The sequence below is a fragment of the Athene cunicularia genome (assembly GCF_003259725.1).
Source record: "Athene cunicularia isolate RWA chromosome 6 unlocalized genomic scaffold, athCun1 chr6_part2, whole genome shotgun sequence".
Taxonomy (NCBI): Eukaryota; Metazoa; Chordata; class Aves; order Strigiformes; family Strigidae; genus Athene; species Athene cunicularia.
In genome coordinates this window covers 2,892,656-2,911,398 of record NW_020799106.1, presented here as the reverse complement: position 1 = coordinate 2,911,398, position 18,743 = coordinate 2,892,656, and the positions used below count along the sequence as shown (strand labels likewise).

At 36.7% G+C, this 18,743-nt stretch overlaps 1 protein-coding gene across 6 annotated transcripts in view; it reads left to right on the top strand.

Annotated features, from left to right (window-relative positions):
* The window catches only part of CCSER2 (coiled-coil serine rich protein 2), a 42,932-nt gene that overhangs the window by 2,602 nt on the left and 21,587 nt on the right, over nucleotides 1-18,743 (top strand). For all 6 annotated transcript variants that reach the window (XM_026851739.1, XM_026851738.1, XM_026851741.1 and 3 more), the window contains exons 3-6: nucleotides 10,559-10,649; nucleotides 13,512-13,674; nucleotides 14,293-14,488; nucleotides 17,179-17,262. In XM_026851739.1, coding sequence (XP_026707540.1) covers nucleotides 10,559-10,649; nucleotides 13,512-13,674; nucleotides 14,293-14,488; nucleotides 17,179-17,262 — 534 coding nt within the window. The remainder of the gene's footprint in view (nucleotides 1-10,558; nucleotides 10,650-13,511; nucleotides 13,675-14,292; nucleotides 14,489-17,178; nucleotides 17,263-18,743) is intronic.

The window sequence follows — 18,743 nt, the reverse complement described above, 5'->3', positions numbered from 1 at the left end:
TTTAGCGTTTATTGCTTAATAAGTATATTTTAAAAAGTAATATATTTTTTTTACTTGATGATTGGGTTTTTTTCCTCTGTAGTTCATAGCTTTTTGAAACTTCATGTTTAGAAACTCCTGCTTCTGGACAGATGACCTTGATTAGACTGCTTACATACTTTTTTTTTAAATTATTATCAAGTTGGGACAGAACAGGTCTTTCCTTATGCAGTCTCATGGTAGAGCTCACAAAGAATAAAGGAATGAATTTCTGCAAATGATAGGTTAACTATCTCCTACCAGTCTCTAAACCTGGGATTGAAAATAGCTGTCGCCTACCTGACACCTTCCATCATTTTGTTTCTTTAGTGTACTTTTATTAGATCCTTTTGAACTGAAGTTTATTTTGATTTCTCAGTTTGTTCAAGCATAGAATCTTTAAGGTAGATGCCTGACTGTAGCTCACTGTAGCAGGACCTTTGTATGTCTCAAATCTGATACACAAGATGCATAACTACCTTTTTCTTGTTGCTAAACTTGTAACATGTGCAAGAAACATTGTTCAGTCTGAAGAGTGGATGGAGAGTTGTTGCAGTGTGGTGACCCTCCCCTGAGGTCAGGGAGCCGACCTTGGGATTGTCCGTTCTTCATTGCTTTTCACTGCTCATATTCTTTTATCCAAACAAACTTTTGAATTAAGCAACTGAGATTTAATTAATATGATGGTAGCAATCAGAACTTCCAACAAAAAGAATGTGGTCTAGTTGATGTGTCATGCTTCACCTGTTTCAGGTGTATTGGATGTTGTCACCACTGCCAATTTAGTAAGGTAGATACCAGTTTTGGATTTGGACAGGGTTTGTGGCACCTGCTCAGACTTTGATTTGTAATTTTAGTAGGGTTGCACGCTGAACCAAGAGAAGAACCGCAGAGATTTCTCCTGAAAATTAGGTATAGCTGTGTAATTAAACTTTTATATGTAACTCCACACAAATTGCTCATGTATTTTTCAGCTACTTGTGGAGGTGTTTGCTTTCTGTCTTAAAACTATGATGTTAGGATGTAGTGCTTAAAAGTTTAGAAACGGTTATTAACTTTTCATGGTAATTGTGGCCAGCTTGGAAAAGCAGTTTGAGACTTTTCTGGTATTAACTTTGTAGCTTTATTGCTGTTTACAGGGGACAAAAAAGTTTAACAGAGGCCACTGCAAAAACACTTTTTTCCCCAGCCACATGCCAGGAAAAAAACAGTTATAGAACTTTGTCCCTGATCAATTTTACATACAGATATTTTTGATATATATAGTATAATTAAACAAATGAAAAAAACTACTTCTTCATGCTTTTGGGCTGTGTATCTAGGTTTTCTCTAAGTGTGACTTCCATGCATGAATTTGTGCACGTGTATGAATTGATAGTCCAGCAGTATTCTGACCGACAGAAGCTGTTGTAAGCCTTGTGGAGCAGAGGTACATTAGAAGCTTTTGATATTTTTCTTCACTATTTTGGTTTATTCCTTTATTGAAAGTAAATAGCTTTAAGAGAGGGCTTGAAAATGGCAGAATGTACTTCCTAGGTTTTGAGGATGTGGAGAAAGAGGAGATTGTAAGTAATACTTACTGTTGAATTTAGAAAATTGTATGTTTTTTCCACCATTTTGATTTTTATCCTGTTAGTGTTCTGAATTACAGTGCTTACTGTACTGTGGATTTTGCTCTTAAATGAGAGAAACATCAATAATACATCTTATTTTTACAAGGCAGAAATGCATTTTCAGTCAGCTTTGGTTTTGAGGGGAAATTGTAGCTCTCAAATGTTTGTTGAATTGCCTTTTAGTGGTGTGTTTTTCTCCCTGTGCTCGTTGGTTTTTGTAGAAAACATGATATATTTGATTTCTTTAGCCTAAAGATTAAACACCAATTGTTTTTAATCCGAAGGTGCAGAAGAATTACTGATACAGTTTTTCATTATTTCTGAAGAATTATGTTCTTGGGTAGGTTAATGTAAGCTTTTGTTCCGTGTTACTCCTTTTCTCTGCAGGCAATGAGTATAAAGACAAGTTTAAGAAAAATAGAACTGAAGGCGTTGAGAATAATCATTGTGATTAGTCAGCAGATCAGATGTTTTGATTGCTGGGAGATAGGTGATCAAATTATGCGGTTTCTGTCCTCCAGTGTGGTGAGGGTAAAAGCAGTTAATATCTGTGTGTCAAAATCCAGTTGATAAAGAGTCAGATTTAAGAATTTTGAGTGCTTGAGCCGATGCCAGCATGACAGCCCCTTGGAATTAAACTTTCCAGGGAAATCTCCAAAGCAGATAATCGGGTCTGGAGTTTCTGTGGCATCAGGCTGGGGTGAGTAGAAGCAATGTAGCCAAATAACAATTCACATAATTAGATGGTGAGTAATTGGTAGTGTTTAGTGAAATTCATCTTTTTTTTTAATTTCCATCCTGCTGTTGTACTGTTGATCTTTTAAGCTGTATCGCCCTCAGCAAATATTAAACGTTTTTCCTGAGCTTTTCTATAGATGGCAGCATAGCTCTTAATGGGTAATCTTAGATTAGAAGTGTTTTGACTATCTTTGAAAAAGCAATTTTTGCAGAGGGGATTTTAACTAGGCTTCTGAAATAGCGACCAGAATTGGAAGATAATGGAAGGTGATTGCTGGCTACTCAGTCTTACTGTTCCTTTTTTTGGGAGAAGAAAAACAGATTATCTTTGCTACTCTTGGTAGAGTTTAGTTTTAAGCATATAGTGGGAAAAAAAAAATATAAATTTGGCCTCCTTCAGGACAGTCCTTCTGTTCCTCACTAACTGAGCCAACAGCTATGGAAACAAATGTGCAATCCAGCATCCATCTCTCATAAGATGGTGCCATGGGAGCTTACAGCTAAGTAGGACATGCATGGGGTTTTTGAGATGACATCAGGATAAAAATGGGTTTTATTCTTAATTGTATAACAGAAGATAACTGATTCCACTATCCCTACTTTTGTTTCATTTCCAGTTTTGAAGGCAACAAATCAGTTGGTTAACATTCTAAGAAAATTCTTTTAAAGCAATTTAATTTGGGCAAATAGGAAACTTTTATGAGCATTCTCTGTATTATCAGGTCATATCAAGACTCTGTTTTAAGAGATTGAGTCCTCTGACCCCTTGTTACTGGAGGCTCTAGTAACAATATGAATGTTTGTGCTATGTTAATTTTTACTGAAATAAATAAAGCCAGTATTTTGGGTATATATATAGTGTAGATATTAATGTAATTATAAGGATAACAGATTATGGAATAATAATTGAAATCTGTCTTGAAGAGACAGATGGGTTTTAGCTGCTTTGCTGAAAATTTAATTGCTCTTGGGATGAAATCTGGTTCTCATTGTATGAATCCGTTTTGTCATTAATTGACATGTGGCCAGAATTTTAGCCAGAGTGTGAAATAGTTAAATTTTCTCTTCTTCCTAGGCAATAGATTTAAAAAATCTCATGATTTATTTTTTTCTTATTTTTTTTCCCCTTCATGATTGAAATTTGGGAAAAGGCAATTCTGAATTTGGCTTTGAGACTGGGCAGAATGCTGTCTGGTTCGAGAGGCATAGGTACTCACAGTGAAATATGCTCTCCTTAAAGAAAATAAGCTTGCTAAAATGCCATTGTTTAGTTAAATCACTATTTTCTTCCAGTAATTTAGGTATTTACAAGTAATTTAGTGTTAATTACCTTATTTTTTAATAATTCACTTCTCAAAATAACTTTAAGTAAGCTTTAAAATGCCGGTTTGATTTCTCAAATGAGTTATTACATGAATTGTGACTTGTGTGTATTTCTAACACATTTCCTTCTCTAGAGTGAAGGGTTCTGGGTATTGTCTTCTACCCATCTTTCTTTAGCTGTACGTTCTCTTCAGGAAGTTAATGCCAAAGCCATGGCTCTTGTTCTATGAGAGACTGGGCTTTTAAAATTTTTTTACAAGCTATAATAAAAATACAAGTGCAGATAAGTTTATCATAATGTGAAAGTAAAACATGTGAAAATAAAACAGCTATTCCGAAATACAAGAATTGTTTCTAAAGTAGTATTTTGAAGACTTCTGAAGTGTGAATCCCTTAGAGGTTACCATTTGAAATAAGCTATCTCTTGCCCAGAGTGTTTTTTTGATGGAACTATGTTATACTATGATAGAAGCGTTGAAATGATTTTGGAAACATTGTAGTGCTAATTCCAAACGGGTAAGTATTGAGTCTCCATACTGTGCTAGCAGTGCTTATATAACGGCTGTTGGAAGCATTTTCAGCACAAAAGTTTTCTGAATTAAAAGCAGTATTTGCAGACTTGAACACAGTTTTAGTGTACTGAAAATGAGTTGTATACTCATGAAGTTTTTCGTAAGAAACTGGTTGATTTATTGAGGCATTCTGTACACAATATTCAGAAGGTCTTGTGCTTTGTTTTCACCCATTTAACAGGATGTATTGAAACAGTTCAGTTCTTATTTAACACTGCCTTTTTGGAGCCGTGTATTGAAATCCTGTTTCTTTACTTCTTCTCTATCTGGGGTGTTGTCGAATGCTGAAAACAGCATTGAAAAAGACCCTGGAAGTCTCTTTCTGCTGTGAGCCTTAAGATGTATTTGACTTCAGCAGTTATCCTTTAGCTGCCCTCCAGTTGATGGATTTACACAGTCTGTTTAGTGTTTGTTTTTAAAAGCTGCCTCCTTTTTTTCCATTCTTTAAGTACTTCAAATGATATTTTGTTAGTTTCTGTCTAACTACTCTTAAACTCTTAAATTCCTTGGAGTTTTTTGGACAGATTCCTCAATGGTTATCTTGTTTTTCTAATGCTTACCTTCTGCTTGTTGAACTTCTTTCTGTGGTCTTTTTTCAGCCTTTTTTCTCCTTGATATCTCTTTTTTTTTTAATGGAAAATTCCAAATCTTTAATTTTTAGCATCTCACTAAAAGATGAGTGTGAAAATGTCTGTGGAATTTCATGCATCTAAAGCTGCTGGTTCAAAAGAATGAAACAGAAAACAGTGCTTGTCTCTTAGTGTAGCATAAGACTTGCAATACACTTTGACACTATAGACACATGAATCACTTTCAGATGCAAAATAGTACAATTTCTTCTCATTTCAAATATTAAATGCAGATGCATTGTCAGTAACCTGGGGAAGTATTATGTGAATGCTGACATCAAAACTAGGCATGCCAGAAAGTTATTTATATACTGATCTTTTGCTGCCAAATTTTGTTAACATGCTTTCAATAATTACATTTTTCTCCTCAAGGTAGTGATATCTATCCTTTAGTAGTTTCCTTGTTTGAAGTTTTTAAGGAGTTGTAATATTTTGTATTAAATGATCTATATGCTCTGCTCTTACAGTCTTTTTTGAGCAAGAATGCAAAAGATCAAAGAAATTGTGCATATAGGCTTAAAATCAGGATGTAAAGCAAATCAAACTGAAGAAATTTTTACATGTATTCAATTTAAGTATAATCACTGTGGAATACTTAAATCTCATGTGAGTTTTACTTCCATTTTCTGCTGACTTCAGAAGTACACGATATTGGAAGCAAGTCCTAACACGCTAAATCAGTAACAAAAATAATTATTTTTCTTTAACAGTCTACTTTCTAAAGGCAGAACAAATAAATGAGGTCTGAGACTTTGAATTGTGGAAAAAGGTATTACATTGGTCCTAATATTCACTGACACTTTGGCTACCTCAGTGCAATTGCTTTTCAAAGAAGGTAGCATACCTTGGCATGAAGAGAAAGGGTACTGAATTTGTGTTTTGACCTCAGGCTTTTCTCAATCCTGTGTATGCTCTCTAAAATGATTTGTTTGAGGGCTGCTTCTCTGGAGTTGCTTTGTTTTTCTGCACTAACCCCAATGCCCGACTTGTTCCTTTTTTCTTTTTTTTTTTTTTGTTTCCATTGTATTATACATTCTGTCATAAAAGATGTGGACCAGTGAATGTTTATGTTCAATAGGGAGAAAATGTAGACATCTATCCTTCTAATCTGGGCACATTGTAATTTATTTTTAGTTGCATACTTAGCTCAAGAAATGAGAAAGCTGAGAGTCAGGCCTCTTGCCTAGGTCTAATGGTTAAGCTAAACTGAACTTAAGTTGGTGGACTGAAAAATACTGCTGTTCAGTGGAAGAGAGCTTATGTAGCATGAAGAATTTTTAGAAAGTGATCTTTGTAAAAAGAATATTTTGCTACTCCAGATCAGTATAAATTCACATCCATTATAATGAACTTTAAACTTGTTCACCATCAGCAAAAGTAGTTGCTCTACAGTACCCCAGTCTTCACAGCATTGGTCTCAAGAACTTAATATTGTTACGCCTCTTGAAATCCTGAACTTTGCACATCCAAGAAATTAAGCAAAAAACCCCATAGCTCTTGGTGTATGCTTGATTAACCTTTGGAAAGCCGCAGCACCCCCGAGGGCAATCGCTACAGAAAGCATTTGCAGAACATCGAGGTAAACCTGCTAGATGTGGTGCAGTTGTTTTCTAGCCTTACCCTTGTCTCTCTGTTTAGTCTTTTCCCATCTCCTTGTGCAATATGAGTGTTGCCTGCTGCTGGGGTTCTCAACTTCCTCGGTTCTTGTACCAGTAGTCATAGATCATCTGTGTCTCACCTAATGCTTTTCCTGTTTTATTGCAGCAAGAAAACAAAGCACTACTGCCTGTGTTCAGTCAAAAACCTTTCTGGAGGGAGAGCATGGGCACAGCATTGTAGTTTGATTTGGGATTTTCTAGTCCCAAACTTAATCTTCTTCTAGGTTGTACCGTATTGAAAAATGTAGTGCTAAGTCAGCCTTGTGAAGTTACATGCCCCTTTTAAAATGCATTATTCTTTTCAACTACACAAATAAAATAGGATTCTTATCTTACTGTAACTTTTAATAGTTGCTGAAACACATGCTAGGTTTCTCTTTGTGGTGGGATTTTTTGGTAGCAGGGGAGGGGGCTACAGCAGTGGCTCCCTGTGAGAAGCTTCTCAGAGCTCCCCCATCTCCTAGTTGGGTCTGCCTCTGGCTGTGGCTGAAACAATTAGCGACTGTGCCTCCGTGATAACATATTTAAGAGGAGGAATCTGAGAGGAGGAGTTGGAGTTGGGAGGAAGACCTATGCAAACCTATGCAAACAGCGAGGTGGGTGGAAGAAATGAGGAGGGGGGTAGATGTGCTGGAGCAGAGACCTCTCTGCAGCCCATGATGAGAGTAGGGCCACCCACCTGCTCCCCACGGAGATCACTGGTGCAGCAGATGCCCACCTGCATCCTGTGGAGGACCCACACCAGAGGAGGTGACTGCATGAAGAGGACCAGGACTCTGTGGGGAGAAGCCCCAGCTGTTGGAGTTGGTGCTGGGAGGATTGCAGCATGCAGGAGGGACCTGGACTGGAGCAGCTCAGGAAACACTGCAGCCCATGGGAAGGACTCACGCTGGAGAAAATTCCTGGAATACTGTCTCCTGTGAGAGGGGCACCACGCTGGAACAGGGGAAGAGTGTGAGGAGCCCTCTCCCTGAGGAGGAAGGGAAGTGGCAGGACTGACTGTCATCCCCCCCATTCCCTGCCCACTGCACTGCCGGTGGGGAGGAGGTAGAGAAATTGGGGGGCAAAGCAGAGCCTGGGAAGAAGGGAGGGGTGGGAGGAGAAGGTGTTTTTAAGAGTGGTGATACTTCTCACTGCCCAACTGTCCAGTGTTGCTGCTGTTAGTGTCTGAATTAAATTGATGTTCTTTTTCTTCTTTTGCCCCTGACTGTAATGGGTGAATCATCCCCCCATGTCCTTACCTCGATTTATTTCTCCTTCCCATTCCTGAGAGGGAAGGAGTGACTGAGCAGCTGCATGGTGCTCAGTTGCCCTCAGCAAACCATGACAACATGTAATATCTGGAGCTGATCCACTTTCGAAGAATTTTATTTCCTGTTTTGTTGGAGCTCGTTGCCCAGAATCACTTTGGTAATTGCCGTTAAGCACACATTATTAACAGTAATAGCACCATGGAGTTAACTTCATTATACAGTAGTAAGAATAACAATGGAAGTCTGTAAATACAGGTTTTCTATGTACTGATGTGTTGATGAAACCTGCACTTTATCTTACAGCTATTTCAAGATGATGATGCTGACATTTACTTTTATATTACGTTTACCAAGTAGATGGCATTGGTAAATACTCAAAGTGAGTTCACATACAGCCCTGCTATTACAAAACCTTCATATTCACACTTCTGTTTCCTAGCGTGGAGTTACCTCAGTGTGGTACAGGAATGTATAATTAGGGAATAGCAATGAAATGTGCTGTTGATGGAAAAGTATGTTTGGCATCTCAGATGCTGGCCTTCTCCGACATCATTAGACTTCTGCAGTTGTGATGCAAAGATAGTAAAATGGTTTATCTAGGTTTATTAGGTAGCATTGACATACTCTGTTTTTATACTGTGCTTTTAAAAATGTTTTTGCACAGCGATGGCAGATATCTTCAACTTTCTTACGTGTTTGTGACCACTGTTTGTAGTGTATTTGTCATCATCATTAAAGTTCCCGCAGCAGAAGAAAATAATGCTTGTCCATACTAATTTGGAAGATCAAAGCATGGCATAGAAACAATTTATCAACTAACAAACCAAAGCTACCTCACACACCTATGTTTTGCAGATTTGTTTAAAAAATACATGTTAATAATGTTCTAGTTCCTGGAAAAAATCTAAATTAATGGAAACAAGAAGTAAATATAAACGGGCAGCTTGTTCTCCCAAATGTTAAATCCACATTTTATTTAAATGTCTTCCCTTTCTCTGTGAAGCTTTTCCGTAGTTGGTTTTATTATTATTCTCAATGCCTTGATATGTATGTTTTTCTATTTTTTTTTTTTTTACCTGTAAATACTTAGGATACTATATATAAACAAAATGATTCAGGCGGGACTTTGAAATATAACAAAACCAGACGCTGCTTCTGTCTCAAATATTCCATCTTTCCTTTATATTGCTCACATTTTACAAAGTGTGTATTAACTATTTTCATCTTACATCCTCTCTTCTAAGTCAATAAATAACTTTCCCTGCAGAAATGTAGAATGTTTAATCTACAGCTCACAAAAAAACCCAAAACTTTAAAATATATTTGGCTCTTTCCACCATTTGTAATAAAATTCAGTAGTCCTTTTGGAACACTGTAGGAAGATTGCTGAAGAGCAGTTGGAACAGCAGTTTAGACAAATGCTTATTGATGTTCTTCCTTCTCACCTATGTATCTCTGACAAAGCAAATCTATGACATGCTAGCCAGCAGAGGGATAGCTTTCCAAGTAAATATTGTTTTGCAGTATATAATTGTATTGATAGTCTGCATGCAAGTATTTCATGAAGTGTTTAGTGATAACTTTATTATCGTGAGAAATAATTAGTAAAACATTTAATATTTGGTAATTTTTTTTTAATATTGGCCCTATGAATCGTCATTAGGTGTAGCTGTTAGACCTAAGAAAAATCTGTATTTCTGCTCTTAGAGAAGAGCCAGATGTGAAGTGCCTGAGTCTGATCTTGGAGCTGTGGCTTTTATTTGTGGGATATGGGAGAAGAGAGCTTGAAACTTAAACCTGTATAACCATTAACAGTTTCCTTAGCCCTACTTTGTGTTACAGTCACTTGGTATTAGCAAGTTTAGCTTTCTTTGAATAATGAAATCAAATTGAGCCTGGATTCTCTGATCGAGTACTGCACTGTGTTGCCTGATGTGGCTTTTCACCTGACGCTGAATATGCTACAGCCTTCATCTCTTGAGTTTTTCCTGCTGTGGGTATTCTTAAAGGAGGAGGGGTCAGTTTGTCTCTTTAATACTGAATACCTGAATACTTTTTAATACTGAATACTTGACTTGCCCATACTACAGTCCTTTTTCTTTAATATACCTGACTAACTATACAGAATATGTATAGTTCCATTTGGTACTAGCTCTTTACTGTGGTTTTTTTTGTGCCATTAGCACACCCATGCAACAGGACAGTGTTAGTCCCTTTAGAAACAGGTTCATATGAACCACAGTCTTAAAGACAACAGGCAGCAGAGCTCAGTGCTGATAACAGCATATTTTGTTTAATTAGCCTAAAAAGTCAAGATAAGATAGGTTTCCCCCCCCCCCGTTCCTTTTCAATGATATACAGTTGTATGATAGAGCTAAAATCAAGTGTTCCAACCTCTTCACAAAGTTGGTTTTGAATTCTAAGTAAGCCAAGTAATTTAGTTTTAAAATGCTTCCAATTGTGTAGAAGGCAGGAGATTAATTGGTAGAAAAATCTTTGGAGTAGTTCATAGGCATCAGGGAGAAAATGTTTTAATCCATCTTTGTTTAATCTAGCACTGTTACTGTATCACCTTACTAGAGGTGTGAGGATTGTTGTTTGCGATGGTCTCTAGTAAGGTTGATCTTGGCCTCTGGGGAGGAGACTGCTGGTAACATGTATACAATACAGATGTAACAGAGCTTTGAAATAAGACTTGTGATGGTAAACGAAATATCATGAAAGCAGCTGTATCTGACATTTTCTTTCTTACAGGATATCTTGAACAACCTTGATTCATGTGATCTTGAAGATGATGATCTCATGCTTGATGTGGACCTGCCTGAGGACTCACCGCGTGACAAAGGTTGGTAAATCAGCCGATCAGTCTTACTGTGAAACTGCATTATGAGCCTAGGAGATTTTTGAGTTGCTTTGTTCTGACTTTGGCTTTAATAAGCCAATGCATTCCTCAAATTTGTTTTGTCAAGTGACAACTCTCTCTTTTTCCGAAATGCAGGAAATGGGATATTTATGTTTGCCCAAATAAAACCTTTGCGTTTGAAGAATTCTAAAGTTAGAAATTTACTGCCTCCTATAAAAATGCAACCTTGTTGCACGCTATTTCTTGAAATTATTTTAGTAGAATAAATTTCAACCTTTTAAATTAAGTCTTTCAGTCTCATGCTTCAGCTGTATTAGAAAACGTTGGAACAGCATTTTTTTCAGCTTTGGTGAATGGCAGTGTAATTCTTTCTGTGAGGATAGTTTTTCTTCTATAAAATGACAATATCTCCTAATATATTTGACACAATTTGGGGTAACAGAAGCCTTAAGATTTAAGACGTGTTTTTTCAAGAGGTCTTTTATGCACTCTGGTTGTCGGTGAGGATGCTGGCACACCTTTCACAGGGAGGGTAGTGGTACTTAGATGTGACTAAAATACAAATCCAGACTAGAGTGAACTGGCTAAGCAGATTATTGGCATGCTTTCTCACATGCTGGCCTGGAAAAGTTTGAGGCATTGCTTTTGGCCATAAGGATTGTTGCTGTCATTTGAATATGAGTACTAGCTTTACCTCCAGGTTTGGTGGGGGCCAATATGTGAAGTGCAGTACTTAATCTTGTATAAATGTCAGAATAAGCTTTCCACAGTACTTCTGTGAACAGGGTTTATTCACAGTCGTACTAGTATTCACGTTTTCAGTCCAGTTAGGTGTACAATTTTTATTTTTTTCTTTTTCAGAATGGGTAACAATCCAAGCTTAGGGGATGTCCTTTCAATAAGAGTGATTCTAATTCTGGGAAAACCTAAGAAACGTTTTTAAAGGGTAGATCAATTTCTCATAAGCTTCCTTGTTTATAAAACATACACCACATCTGCATCAGTTATTCCATTTCAAATTATTAATTTAAAAACTGTTAAAAATACATTTTAAAGGTGAATGTTTGCCATAAAAAGTTATTGTTTGCCATTCAATCTAGACATGAAATAAAATTTTGAATTCACTACTTTAATTGCATCAGTATAATAAACTTAAATCTACTTCCACTTCTACAGTTAATATCAGTAATGTTTGTGTAGCTGGAATATGTTTTGTGACTATGATAATCTGCTGTGTAAGCTGCTGATTCAGGAGGAGAAACTTACTGTTTTGAGACAAATATTAATTAATTACTATTTATTGTTGGCATTTTGTAGAAGCTGGGTTTCCATACAAAATTAATGTGACATAAACTGGATATCTCTGTTTTATAATCACTTCTTATCTGAAATCACTGAAAGAGGATCTGAAAAGAATTCAAAACCTACTTCCAGACTTTCCCTTAAGTAAACATGAAAAAGCAAAAATCTGTTCCTCAGCCTTCATGTGTCTTCACTCGGTGTCTCAAGTTCATTTTCCAGAGCTGAAAATCATCATGAAATTACTTATAAACTTATTGAGGGCTTATTTTGAATAGACACACTTGAATTTTCACATGTTATGAGCTGTGGAAGGATGCTTCTAAAGAAAAGTTTTCTGTTACTTTAGGTGAACAAGTTTATTTTCTTACCATTTTTTGGGGTAACTGAACTGCAGATCTGAGCGTTTGTTATAGCAATATTTAACAGCACATTTGCCAACACATTTTTTCGTAATTATGTGTGACTCCACCTACGTCAGCCTCTTAAGACTTTTCAGGTCCTCGGAAACTCTCCTTGTTTCACTTTGGAGTCTGGGATGCCGCTCGGACACTATTTATAGAAACAGTTCTTGCTCAACAAGTATGCAGGGAGTGAGGATGGCAGTTTTAAATCACAGGGTAAAACTGGGCTCGCTTCCCAACAAGACGCAGGCTGGGAACTAAGCAGGAAGGAAGGCCTGTTTATGAGAGTCTTATGCGCAACTAAGTCTGAGTAGGCAGCTGAATAAAGCAATGCTCTCTTGTGTAGAGTTATTCTCCTAGCAAAGGACTGAGAATGTGAGGAAAAACTCTTTTGGGTAAGTGAAGGCTAAAGTGTAATGGCAGAAGAGCAGTTTACGACTTTTTTTTTCTGTGTCTGACTGCATGGGTAGCAGTTGTTTTGGCTTTGTTTCTAGTGGTTTACAAGCTGTTGTCAAATGCAGCTTTTGTTCCCTTAAGAAGTTTGTGGAATCTGCTTTGCTTTGCAGAAGTTAGTGTTTTAAAAAGCTTATTTTGTTTGCTTGTTTTAAATCATGCTGTTCTTCCAGGTAAATAAACATTAAACGTGTCTCAAATTGAAAAACAAACAAGATATGACTAGGATGAGATGTATATGTATTTTTAATAATGGAACTGTTCTGTTTTGGAATTAAGTACTGGCCTTTTTCTAAAATGTCATCTTTCTGTGTTTGCGTGTTTGAACTTTTTAAAGGCCTGAGGATACTGTTGGTAAGAAAGGCAGGAAAATGTTACTTTTGGATTATTTTTTGTCCCCTCATAGCTCTACCCCCTTCAAAAGATTTCATACTTAAACCAGAAATACTATTAATGCTGAATCCTGTAGTTTCTGATACAGGTTAGTCTTATTCTTGTAATAAGTTTATATGCTAGTAAAAACATCTAACAGTTCTAAAATGTGTACTTTTTTTGGATCTGTTCAAAAAGAAATAAAACCCCACAGATTTTACACTGCATCTGTTACCAGCACATAGTAAATATTTTATTTACAAGGTCTTGAATGAATTTTATAATTTTTTTTTTTTTGACTTGATGCTCTCTGTAGAGGAATGTGAAAATATGAGCCGCTATGATAGACAAGACAGAAATGCTAGGCAACATCAGGAAGGATTCTGGAAAAGAGCACCACAGCAGCGATGGAATACACAGGATCACTATCATCTTGGCCATACTGATCACTATATCCATGGTAAAAATGATTTGAACAGGTAAAGAACTTGTCTCTTCTTTCCCAAACAATTTTAATAGGGTGATAAGAAATCTATTTTGGCACTAAAGGGTCTCAAGTGATACTGAGTAAGATAACTGAGCAAGACATTTTGAGAATAGTTGTATGTCTGTAGTGTGTATGAGTGGAAGCATCACTAAGATCTGTGACAGTTCGTTTTCAAAACTTTTTTTCTGTCAGGGTCTTTAATCCACGTATTTGTTACATTATAAATGCTTGACTACTGTATGTATTCTGTGGAAAAAACATTACACCGTTGTCTTACTTGCATTTTGTAAGTTTGGACAGCTTTTTCCTTATTTGTTTTCAAATAAAATATAATCCTGTAGTTCTTAAGGGCTAGCCTGAATTAGAGAGTTTATAGAAGTCCTGATGAGCAAACTGGTTTTAGGGTACTGTACTGGTTAGCCTGAGAGATGCAGGTTGGAAGGAAAGCCTAGTGTTTCAGTGAAGTAGCACTGAGGTTTTCTGATTTATTTATTTTCTGCTGTATGCCACAGTGTGTGACTATAGCCCATCTTACATGACACTTTCTTACTAAATGCTCTCTAGCTCTAGTTTGTCATGAATGTGTTTTTCTTAATTTATTTTTTTTTAGGGGATCCAACTACCTAGAATCTCCTATTGGTCACTTTGAAAGCTATGGAGCACCAAATTTTTACCAGGCTCCTAGACAACTGGTGGGCTTACCGGAGAATACTGTGATGCTTGATGAAATGACACTTCGGCACATGGTCCAGGACTGCACGGCTGTAAAAACTCAGTTATTGAAACTGAAGAGATTACTGCACCAGGTGAGCTGTTTAAATGGAACAAGAGCAGTAAAATATCTTGGAGAGTGAGCCTAGATGAGCTAATGTTCTGTTTGGCCTTATTAGACTATTGCCATTTCCTTTATACATTGAATTATGGTGTTCAAGAAACACTTTTTATTGCCATTTAAAATGGTCGCTTTTCTGCTTTTTCAGCACTTCACTGACTGCAAAAAATCCTAAATATTGTTCTGCTTCTCTGAGACAATAATGCTAAATTTAAAAAAAAAAAAAAGACTGGATGTGAAGACAAGTTTTGATTTAATAACATCCTAAAAAGTTGGAGTAAAAAAAAAAAAAATTAAAATCAATGTCATGGATCAAACTTAGATTCAGCAAGTCAATGCTAATAGCTTTTTCTTAAGGCTTTGTTTTCCTCATTCTTCTCTCTTTCGTATTTTGACAAATAGCTTAGTAAATCCTACTGGGTCATCTCTGTTGGAAGTGCTCAAATTTGACCTTTCTAGTGTACGAAATCATTGAATTGTCCTAAGCTTTTAAGGAGTTTTTTCATTTTCACCTCAAAACTTGGTAAATTGTGGAAGTTGGTAAACTGCTGGATGACTCAGCAGAAGTATGGCATTCCAGCTACAAAAACTCCTTTGCTACCTTAAAAAAAAGTCCATGAGACTTTGGAGGCATGTACAAATTGGCATCGAAAAGTACCCATACGATGTTTGTTCTCTTTGTAATACTTGATTTACTGCTTTTCTAATAGATAATGTCATGGAAATAAGTTCGTGCACTAAGACACTAAAAAGCAAGAAAACAAAAAGCAAATCAACCCTGAGGCTAATTCAGGGGTATGACACTGCCTTTTAGAAATGTGAGCATTTGCTTCCTGTGGTAACAGAATACTGAAGATGTTTTTCCGCTGACAGAATTGGAAATACAATTATAACAAAAAGAACATAGTGTCAGAGAGGGAAGGTGTGTTCTGAGAACCTCATGTCTGAGTAGTGGAGTGCATAAACTGCCCCCCAACAGCCTCACGCCTGCATTTAGTACATGAACTGTTTTTTATCTGGAGCTTTTAATCTGTTTAATACAAGGACAAATAAGGAACTAGATAGATGATCTGTGTATGTGTAGTTCCTTGTGTATAAAGCTGTGCATGTTCTAGCCAGAGAGTGTGTGGCCTTGCAGAGTATTATTATATTTTAAATCTGGATCTAGTTTATAGCAGCCAAACTTTCCTCAAGGTTACAGAACACAAACCTTGCCTCAAGTATCGCCTATTAACTTTTTATAAAAGAATTGAACTCACAGAAGAAACACCTCCTCCTAATATATACATTCTTCAAAACGTGCTGCTTCTCTTACCAAAAGCTTGATCTTCTCCCCCTCCCTCCCGGTAATAGTGAGTTTTGTAATAACAAGTGTTACTTTTCCCTTCAAACTTTGTCCGGTATGCTTCTCCATATTTCCCCGACTTAATCATCTTCTGCTTTGACTTGCTGCTTCCAAAACTCACTGGACTTCGAAATGTTTATTCTATTCTTGTGTGTATTATCCAGCCTTTTAATCAAACTTGCTTACAGAGGGGGAAACTTTAGACCTTTAATACCTTTATTTACTACATGATTAGGATAAAATCTGTATGAAATATTTTGTTGTTATTTTTAGCTGTTAAACCTTCCCTTAATATATTGAGCTTTATACTTGTGGTTTAAACCTGGCTGGCTGGCTGCTCACTCACCCTCCCTCACCTTGGGGAGTGAGGGATAGAATTGGAGGGGTAAAGGTAAGGAGACTTGTGGAGATAAAAAGAATTTAATTGAAATAAAATAATGTAATAAAGATAATAATAGAAAATACAACTGACTAATGCACAGTGCAGTTGTTCACCACCTGCTGATTGATGTCCAGCCTGTTCCCAACTAGTGATCCCAGAGCAGTGAGAATCCTGAAACCACAATCCTGGAAGTGAGAGCGAGCTTCCCAATCAACCCTCCTCCATATACTGAGCATGGCATTGCATGGTTTGGAATATTCCATCGGCCAGTCTGAGTCCCAGGCTCTCTCCCAGCTTCTTGTGTACCTGGGCAGTAGCAGGACGTGGGAAATTGAAACGTCCTTGATTTCTTAGCAACAGCTGAAAAGACCAGTGCATTATCAGCATTCTTCTCATACCACATCCCACACTGAATCCAAAACACAGCATTATTCTAGCTACTAAGAACAGAAAAAAAAATTTAGCTCTATCTCTGCCAAAAACCAGGACAATACTAGCAGAAATGAGTAAAAACATTGCTGTTCTTTTTACTTACTGTAAAGAACAGAAATATAATTTTGAAAACAAGTACATGAACTTCAGCAGTCTGAACACTGAGTTAGAACTTGATCTCAGTCTGGGTCATACGAGAAGAAGCCTCTAATTGCAAAACATGAAAAAGTGAGTTAAAAACAGTTTTTAACAGATTTTTGTGCACTTTGACATAGCTGCAGCTGTTCTTACAGCTTTGAAGAGAGGGAGGCTGTTCATGGCCCTTATTTGGGTGCTGTACACATGCTGCAGCAAGGGAGGCTTTCCCATCAGGGAAAAAGGGAAGAATCACACTGAGACTGTAAGAGGTTCCGCAGAGGGGTGATGTGTCTCCATCCTTGAAAGCAAGTTTGCAAGGGAGATGTTTCAGCAAATAATCTGAGCTTTTGTTCTTGCTCTCTGATAGAATGATGAAAATGTGTCACTCCAGGACATCCCACTCTCGGTTCCATCAAGTCCAGAACCACAAGAACCTGAGTCAACTTTTAAGGTAAATGACACGGATTTACTCTACCAGTTGTTAAACTTGTTTGTGTTTTTTGAACACAAATCAAAAGCTTCTGTGTTGGTATGAAGTAGGTCTGCTTGCTGCTTCTATTTAAATGCAAACCTAGCAAATGTTTATATACTTTATTGTTTCAGTTTTGTTAAACTAGAAAGGTTTATTTGACTTTTTAAAATACATACTTACAACTGCTACCACAGTTTAAATAATTAAAATAACTTTGCCTTTTGGTACTCGTAGCAGTCGTATGGGAATTAACAGCTGTAGAGTAACTTCTTCCAAGAATTTTCTGCCTGCTTGATAAGTGTTAGAATTTGAAAAGACAATTTTTGCTTCGAAATGTAATCGTACCATGCTTATTCAATGACTTGCTCTGTTTCATTACATTTAGTGTTGACTTTCAGTTTAAAATATCTTTCACCTAAAGTAAGTTTTCCCTGAGATAATGCAGGTATTGCAGATGTAACTTAAAAAACAACGTGAACTCCACAAAGTCAGAGATGAGTTTGGTTTAGAATGGGTGTTAAAGGAAGAAGCTATCACAATGGATCTTCCAAAAAGGATCATCTTTATGGTTTCAGACTTCTAACGTTGTACTTTCTACAGGGGTAAGGTTTTATAGCATTGCGTGAGGCTCTTACTGTAAAACCAGTATAGAAAGATCACTAATTCTGCACTTACAGGAGGGGAAGAATACTTGCTGTTGATATATTGAAATTAGAAATACCTTGAAAGGGAAGAACACTTACAGTCTTATTTCTGTTGGAAGGTCATCTCTCCAAATCCTCGTTTAAGAGGTTTGCCAAAGCTATACATCATCCTTTAGCAACCCTGTTTTCTACACTGTTAACTTCTAGCCTTTTTCTCTTTAATTGTTGTCTGATGTATTTGTTGTGCTTGTCCTTCTACGCTCTTCTCCCTCAAAATCTTAGAATCTTAGTCTTAATTCCTAGAGGAAAAATTACTGCTTTTTCACTTAAACTGCTAGGTTTAACTAACGCTATGCATTGCCAATTCTTTAATTGATACTTTTGTATGGTTTGAAAAATTTCACAACAGATGTGTCTGGGTGTTGTCCTGAAGCAATAACTAAGAAAATCTTCAGTGAAACTGAAATAGTAGATGTCTGCTACTAAATGGAATTACGCCCCCTAATTTATGGTCTAGCTATAATGACACATTTATAAAACACATTAAAATAACTTAGTGATGAAAAAGTATTTTAGAAAAAATTCACTCTTGCCCGCTTACCATTATTTTTTTAGTCTGTGAACTTTGCATAATTATTTTGTCTTCAGTTTTGAAGAGGATGTATTCAAATTGGTCATGCTGTTTGCATTCAGTATATGTAGTTATGTTTGTTTCTAAATTATTTTTGTTTCTATCACTTTGTTAATGATTTTTAAATAGCAGTTTGCTTAACCTCGAGGCTTCAGTATTTTCTGATGTTGGTAAGGAGAAGTATA